Source organism: Oncorhynchus masou, chromosome 8 (assembly GCF_036934945.1).
Source record: "Oncorhynchus masou masou isolate Uvic2021 chromosome 8, UVic_Omas_1.1, whole genome shotgun sequence".
NCBI classification, from domain to species: Eukaryota; Metazoa; Chordata; class Actinopteri; order Salmoniformes; family Salmonidae; genus Oncorhynchus; species Oncorhynchus masou.
In genome coordinates, this window is record NC_088219.1 from 582,425 (window position 1) to 590,805 (window position 8,381).

General features: G+C 51.1%; 1 protein-coding gene across 1 annotated transcript; it reads left to right on the forward strand.

Moving 5' to 3' along the window:
* The first annotated feature begins 288 nt into the window (after positions 1-288).
* LOC135543980 (complement C1q subcomponent subunit C-like) lies at positions 289-8,162 on the forward strand. The gene is made up of 5 exons (XM_064971290.1): positions 289-396; positions 736-921; positions 1,018-1,312; positions 7,485-7,617; positions 7,934-8,162. Exons 2-5 carry the CDS (start codon positions 756-758, stop codon positions 8,066-8,068), a joined length of 729 nt encoding a protein of 242 aa, XP_064827362.1. The 5' UTR covers positions 289-396; positions 736-755; the 3' UTR covers positions 8,069-8,162.
* The last annotated feature ends 219 nt before the right edge of the window (positions 8,163-8,381 follow it).

Below are 8,381 nucleotides of genomic sequence, written 5' to 3' on the forward strand. Positions count from 1 at the left end.
CAGGATCTAGAAAGGAGTAAAGTTAGAGGAAGACCTGCCTTAGTTTTCTGAAAACCTAATGGATAGAGTTGTATTTTTCACACACACACACACACATACACACATACAGTACACACACACACAGACACATACACACACATGACCATGGCCCTGGAGATGTGAAACCTGCTGAGGATGCAGATGTGACCAAATGTTCCGCTTTGGTTCCAGTTCCCTGAGGACATAACACCTCCTCTCCCTCCCTCCCTCTCTCTCTCTCTGTCTCTATCTCTCTCTCTCTCTCTCTCTCTCTCTGTGACTCTCTCTCTCCCTCTCTCTCTCTCTCTCTCTGTCTCCTCATACTACAATCACACAGCATACAGTATTGTACAGTATTGTGCATCTTCTCTACTGCAGGTAAGTCTGTTTTATCTGAGATATAACCGGATATAACCTGTTATAATATATTCACTTCTGTCCTCTGCTGCTGTAGTTTGTGTCACAACAGTTGAACTGAACTTGTTGATGAAGTTGTTCAGTATAAATCAGTATAACTTTCTGTCTTTGGATATACACAGGTTTTTGTGTTGTAGACATAATTAAAAACACATTTCAGCTGGTGTTGATCGTTTTATCTCTCCTCTCCTCTCCTCTCCTCTCCTCTCCTCTCCTCTCCTCTCCTCTCCTCTCCTCTACTTTTCTCCTGTCCCGTCTCTTCTCAACTCTCCACGCTTTCCTCTCTCCTCTCTTTTCCAGGTCTCTCTTCAGTGGTTGCTATGGTCTGTTTTTGCATTGCTATGGGAGCTATGCTCTCATTGGCTCTGCCTGACTTGGTTACCATGGAGACGTGTACATCGGCAGGGACGCCTGGACAGCATGGTTTCCCAGGGTTACCAGGAAGGGACGGACGAGATGGAGAGACGGGGGAGAAGGGAGTGTCAGGTACACCCCCTCTCCACCCACCCACCCACCCACACCCCCACCTGGTACATTCCAGGGTACATGATCACATCTCAAAACATTCCCTCTTCTGTCCAGGTGTTGTATCTGGACCAGGCCAGATACCAGAGGGGGGCCAGAAAGGGGAGCCGGGTGTGAAGGGAGCGGTTGGGAAGCTAGGTCGTAGTGGTGTGAGAGGAGATAAGGGATCCCCAGGGTCAGAGGGACCCCAGGGAGAGCCAGGGGAGTCGGGCTCAGCAGGGTCTCTGCTCCATTCTGCCTTCAGCGTGGCCAGAGGCACCGCCAGCCCTCCAGAGAAGGCCAGCCCCATCAGATTTACCTCTGTCATCACTGATGTTAACAAGGACTACAACACAGAGACTGGACGCTTCAGGTAATGCCAGGCTACACGACTTTCTAAATCCTAACAATGCTGAGGCTCTCACAACGACCGCCTCTCCTGTAGTTTTGTCTTGCCAACGTACGTAGTGGTGCGCACATAAGTCTTCTCTTGGTTCTGAGGATTCTCGATACCAAGCTCTTAACGTAGCTAGAACGAGCTGTGACGAGTCAGACATTCACCGTTGCCATACAAAGTTAAAATATCTAGCCAATACATTTTGAATTGAATATCATTGCCTGTGAATATCAGAGTTGTAACCATTTGACACACTGGCTAAAGCAAATACCCATAGTGCTCTTCTAGTACACACGTCTCCACATTCTGGGGGAAACAACGGCATCATCTCACTGGCTTCTTTTCTGAGCTCTCATTGGCTATCGCTGCTCACTGTTCTCAAAACGTGTCGTTACATATATCACACTACAAGAGCATTGCAGATTTGAACATTTTGGGCCGTGTGGGACTGCTCAAAAAGGGGATCGTAGCCCTCAGCATCTCTGACTTGCTCTGTGCTGTCTGCATGGCCGAGTAGGCAACAACATTGGGATTTTGTCTCTGATCTTAAAAATGTGTCTAGGAAAGTTCAAATCGGGGCCAAAATCATGTAGTGCAGCCTCGTCTGACTGTCCTTTCAATGCTTTCAATGCTGAGAGCCCAGAAGAATGAGCCCCGGTGGCTCGCGGCGTGTAAGGCAAGCAGGTACGAGCCCCACAAATCCATTAGGGCTGCAAAAAGACAATAGACTCAAACTTGAATTGATGTTCGACAACTCAGACTTGCGACACGTGGCAAGGACGGAAGACTTTAACAGAGATCAATCCAGCTGTGTGGTGCCCACCGAAGCCTCTCTCCCAGACGAGGTTAACGCATTCTATTCCCGCTTCGAGGCAGACAATACCGAACCATCCAGGAAGACTCTCGCTGCTCCAGACGACCAGGCGCTTTCCCTCTCCGTGACTGACGTGAGGAAAACTCTCAAAAGAGTAAATACTCACAAAGCTGCTGGCTCAGATGACATCTCTGACCGCATCCTCAGAATGTGTGCTGACCAGCTGGCTGACGTCTTCTCGGACATCTTCAACCTGTCCCTGTCCCAGGCTGTCGTCCCCACTTGCTTCAAGGAGACATGCCCCGTCACGCTTCAAGGAGACACACCCTGTCACGCTGACCTGGGCATCATGAAGTGCTTCGAGAGGCTGGTCATAGCCCACATCAAGGCCAGCATGCCAGGCACACTGGACACACTAATGAGGAGGGAACATGCCCCGTTCCACATCAACAGGACTGCAGTAGAGAGAGTCAGCAGTTTGAAGTTCCTTGGCGTCCACATTGGCGTCTACATTACCAAGGACTTGTCATGGACCAGCAACAAGACCACTCTGGTCAAGAGGGGGCAACAGCGTCTCTAGTTCTTAAGGCGATGAAGATATTATGCATGCTGCCCCAGGTCCCCTCCAAATACTACTGCTGCACCATCGAGAGCATCCTGACCCAGTTGCATCACAGCCTGGTACGGGAATTGCTCCGTCCACAATTGCAAGGCCCTCCAGTGGGTGGTGAAGACCATGCTCCCACACATCCAGGACAACTACTTGAAATGGTGCCTGAGGAAGGCACCCAGCATCGTCACACACCCTAGCCAAGAGCTGTTCTCTCCCTTGCCATTGGGCAGACGGTATTGGAGCATGAGGTCTGATACCAAAAGGCTCACAGACAGTTTCTATCTACAAGCCATCAGACTGCTGAACACTTGATCTGGACTGACCACCTGCTCTGATTCTCCACACCTTAGCACACACCCACACACACACACACACACCCACACAGATATCCACTCATCCCCCACCCACACAGATATCCACTCACCCCCCCACACACATATATCCACTCATCCCCCCCACACACAGATATCCACTCACCCCCCCACACACAGATATCCACTCATCCCCACACATACAGATATCCACTCATCCCCACCCACACACACACACACACACACACACACACACACACACACACACACACACACACACACACACACACACACACACACACACACACACACACACACACACACACACACACTAAATCACATGTATTCATAAAGCCCTTCTTACATCAGCTGATATCTCAAAGTGCTGTACAGAAACCCAGCCTAAAACCCCAAACAGCAAGTAATGCAGATGTAGAAGCCCAGTGGCTTGGAAAAACTCCCTAGAAAGGCAGGAACCTAGAGAGGAACCAGGCTCTGAGGGATGCTACACACACATCACAACTGATGCTACCAGACTGGTATTATGATATACTAAATACTGCACATTTTAAAAACGGGCCTTCCACCTCCTCCCAATAGTGTTAATATTATACTATAAATTGTGCCTTTCTGTATTATACTGATGCTAAAATGTTTATTCTATTCTACTGAGCCATTTACTTTTTGTTCAAATTCTTAAATGTAATTATTTATTTTTGTTGTTGCACTGTCACGAATGAACCTGCAGTCAGCGTTTCATTGGACGGTGTTCACCATGTGTATCATGTACATACGACTGATACAACTAGCAACTGTCTGTGTCTGTTAACTGTCAGTCAGTCAGTCAGTCAGCTAGTCAGTCAGTCAGTCAGTCAGTCAGTCAGCCAGTCAGCTAGTCAGTCAGTCAGCTAGTCAGTCAGCTAGTCAGTCAGCCAGCCAGTCAGTCAGTCAGCTAGTCAGTCAGCCAGCCAGTCAGCTAGTCAGTCAGCTAGTCAGTCAGCTAGTCAGTCAGCTAGTCAGTCAGCCAGCCAGTCAGCTAGTCAGTCAGCCAGTCAGTCAGCTAGTCAGCCAGCTAGTCAGTCAGTCAGCTAGTCAGTCAGTCAGCTAGTCAGTCAGTCAGTCAGTCAGCTAGTCAGTCAGCCAGCCAGTCAGTCAGCCAGCCAGTCAGTCAGCTAGTCAGTCAGCCAGCTAGTCAGTCAATCAGCTAGTCAGTCAGCTAGTCAGTCAATCAGCGAGTCAGTCAATCAGCTAGTCAGCCATTCAGTCAGCCAGCTAATCAGCCAGTCAGTCAGTCAGCCTGCTAGTCAGTCAGTCAGTCAGCTAGTCAGTCAGCCAGCTAGTCAGTCAGCCAGCTAGTCAGTCAGTCAGTCAGCTAGTCAGTCAGTCAGTCAGCTAGTCAGTCAGCTAGTCAGCCAGCCAGCTAGTCAGTCAGTCAGCTAGTCAGCCAGTCAGCTAGTCAGTCAGCCAGTCAGTCAATCAGCTAGTCAGTCAGTCAGCTAGTCAGTCAGTCAGCTAGTCAGCCAGCTAGTCAGTCAGTCAGCTAGTCAGTCAGTCAGCTAGTCAGTCAGTCAGTCAGTCAGCCAGCTAGTCAGTCAGCCAGCCAGTCAGTCAGCTAGTCAGTCAGCCAGCTAGTCAGTCAAACAGCGAGTCAGTCAATCAGCGAGTCAGTCAATCAGCTAGTCAGCCATTCAGTCAGCCAGCTAATCAGCCAGTCAGTCAGTCAGTCAGTCAGCTAGTCAGTCAGCCAGCTAGTCAGTCAGCCAGCTAGTCAGTCAACCAGCTACTCAGTCAGCCAGTCAGTCAGTCAGCCAGTCAGTCAGCCAGTCAGCCAGCCAGTCAGTCAGCTAGTCAGTCAATCAGCTAGTCAGCCAGCTAGTCAGTCAGTCAGCTAGTCAGTCAGTCAGCTAGTCAGTCAGTCAGTCAGCCAGCTAGTCAGTCAGCCAGCCAGTCAGTCAGCTAGTCAGTCAGCCAGCTAGTCAGTCAAACAGCGAGTCAGTCAATCAGCGAGTCAGTCAATCAGCTAGTCAGCCATTCAGTCAGCCAGCTAATCAGCCAGTCAGTCATTCAGCCTGCTAGTCAGTCAGTCAGCCTGCTAGTCAGTCAGTCAGTCAGCTAGTCAGTCAGCCAGCTAGTCAGTCAACCAGCTACTCAGTCAGCCAGTCAGTCAGTCAGCCAGTCAGTCAGCCAGTCAGCCAGCCAGTCAGTCAGCTAGTCAGTCAATCAGCTAGTCAGCCAGCTAGTCAGTCAGTCAGCTAGTCAGTCAGTCAGCTAGTCAGTCAGTCAGTCAGCCAGCTAGTCAGTCAGCCAGCCAGTCAGTCAGCTAGTCAGTCAGCCAGCTAGTCAGTCAAACAGCGAGTCAGTCAATCAGCGAGTCAGTCAATCAGCTAGTCAGCCATTCAGTCAGCCAGCTAATCAGCCAGTCAGTCAGTCAGCCTGCTAGTCAGTCAGTCAGCCTGCTAGTCAGTCAGTCAGTCAGCTAGTCAGTCAGCCAGCTAGTCAGTCAGCCAGCTAGTCAGTCAACCAGCTACTCAGTCAGTCAGCCAGTTAGTCAGTCAGCCAGTCAGTCAGCCAGTCAGCCAGCCAGTCAGTCAGTCAGCTAGTCAGTCAGTCAGCCAGCCAGTGAGTCAGTCAGCTAGTCAGTCAGCCAGCTAGTCAGTCAACCAGCTACTCAGTCAGTCAGCCAGTCAGTCAGTCAGCCAGTCAGTCAGCCAGCTAGTCAGCCAGCCAGCTAGTCAGTCAGTCAGCTAGTCAGTCAGTCAGCGTTTCATTGGACGGTGTTCACCATGTGTATCATGTACATACGACTGATACAACTAGCAACTGTCTGTGTCTGTTAACTGTCAGTCAGTCAGTCAGCCAGCCAGTCAGCTAGTCAGTCAGCTAGTCAGTCAGCTAGTCAGTCAGCTAGTCAGCCAGCCAGCTAGTCAGTCAGCTAGTCAGTCAGTCAGCTAGTCAGTCAGCTAGTCAGTCAGTCAGCTAGTCAGTCAGTCAGCTAGTCAGTCAGTCAGCTAGTCAGTCAGCCAGTCAGTCAGTCAGCTAGTCAGCCAGCTAGTCAGTCAGTCAGCTAGTCAGTCAGTCAGCTAGTCAGTCAGTCAGTCAGCCAGCTAGTCAGTCAGCCAGCCAGTCAGTCAATCAGCCAGTCAGTCAGCTAGTCAGTCAGCTAGTCAGCCAGCCAGCTAGTCAGTCAGCTAGTCAGTCAGTCAGCTAGTCAGTCAGTCAGCTAGTCAGTCAGCCAGCCAGTCAGTCAGCTAGTCAGTCAGTCAGCTAGTCAGTCAGTCAGCTAGTCAGCCAGCCAGTCAGTCAGCCAGTCAGTCAGCTAGTCAGTCAGCTAGTCAGTCAGCTAGTCAGCCAGCTAGTCAGTCAGTCAGCTAGTCAGTTAGTCAGTCAGTCAGCCAGCTAGTCAGTCAGCCAGCCAGTCAGTCAGCTAGTCAGTCAGCCAGCTAGTCAGTCAAACAGCGAGTCAGTCAATCAGCGAGTCAGTCAACCAGCTAGTCAGCCATTCAGTCAGCCAGCTAATCAGCCAGTCAGTCAGTCAGCCTGCTAGTCAGTCAGTCAGTCAGCTAGTCAGTCAGCCAGCTAGTCAGTCAGCCAGCTAGTCAGTCAACCAGCTACTCAGTCAGTCAGCCAGTCAGTCAGTCAGCCAGTCAGTCAGCCAGTCAGCCAGCCAGTCAGTCAGTCAGCTAGTCAGTCAGTCAGCCAGCCAGTGAGTCAGTCAGCTAGTCAGTCAGCCAGCTAGTCAGTCAACCAGCTACTCAGTCAGTCAGTCAGCTAGTCAGCCAGTCAGCCAGACAGTCAGTCAGTCAGCTAGTCAGTCAGTCAGCCAGCCAGTCAGTCAGCTAGTCAGTCAACCAGCTACTCAGTCAGTCAGCTAGTCAGTCAGTCAGCCAGCCAGTGAGTCAGTTAGTCAGCCAGTGAGTCAGTCAGTCAGCCAGTCAGTCAGCCAGTCAGTCAGCTAGTCAGTCAGTCAGTTAGTCAGTCAGCCAGTCAGTCAGTCAGTCAGCCAGCTAGTCAGTCAGTCAGTCAGTCAGCTAGTCAGCCAGTCAGCCAGCCAGTCAGCCAGTCAGTCAGCTAGTCAGTCAGTCAGTTAGTCAGTCAGCCAGTCAGTCAGTCAGTCAGTCAGCCAGTCAGTCAGCCAGCTAGTCAGTCAGTCAGTCAGTCAGCTAGTCAGCCAGTCAGCCAGCCAGTCAGCCAGTCAGTCAGCCAGCCAGTGAGTCAGTCAGCTAGTCAGCCAGTCAGCCAGCCAGTCAGCTAGTCAGTCAGTCAGCCAGCCAGTCAGTCAGTCAGCTAGTCAGTCAGTCAGCCAGCCAGTCAGCTAGTCAGTCGACCAGCTACTCAGTCAGTCAGCTACTCAGTCAGTCAGCCTGTCAGTCCGATCGTCTCTCCATCCACCCATCCTCTCTCTGGCTGTAGGTGCCGCGTGCCGGGGACATACTACTTTGTGTACCACGCGTCGTCTGAGGAGAGACTGTGTCTGGTGTTCAAACTGGATGGAACCAGTCTGGCCTCCTTCTGTGACCTGACGTACGGGGGCACGAAGAGACAGGTACACACACACACACACACACACACAAACACACACGTACAAACACACACACACACACACACGTACAAACACACACATGGACAAACACACGCACAAAATCACACACACACACACACACACACACACACACACACACACACACACACACACACACACACACACACACACACACACACACACACACACACACACACACACACACAAAGTTAACCCTTCACTCTCCTCTCCCTCTTCCTCTCCTCCTCTTTTCTTCTCCCCTCTCCCGCTCCTCTCCTCTCCCTCTCCCCCCTCTCCTCCCCTCTCCTCCCCTCTCCAGGTGAGTTCGGGGGGTCTGGCTACGTACTTGAAGAAGGATCAGGAGGTGTGGTTAGAGACCAACGATTACAACGGCATGACGGGAAAACCTGAAGGGAACAGTCTCTTCTCTGGCTTCCTGCTCTACTCTCACTAACCTGAAGGGAACAGTCTCTTCTCTGGCTTCCTGCTCTACTCTCACTAACCTGAAGGGAACAGTCTCTTCCCTGGCTTCCTGCTCTACTCTCATTAACCTGAAGGGAACAGTCTCTTCCCTGGCTTCCTGCTCTACTCTCACTAACCTGAAGGGAACAGTCTCTTCCCTGGCTTCCTGCTCTACTCTCACTAACCTGAAGGGAACAGTCTCTTCTCTGGCTTCCTGCTCTACTCTCACTAACCTGAAGGGAACAGTCTCTTCACTGGCTTCCTGCTCTACTCTCACTAACCTGAAGGGAACAGTCTCTTCTCTG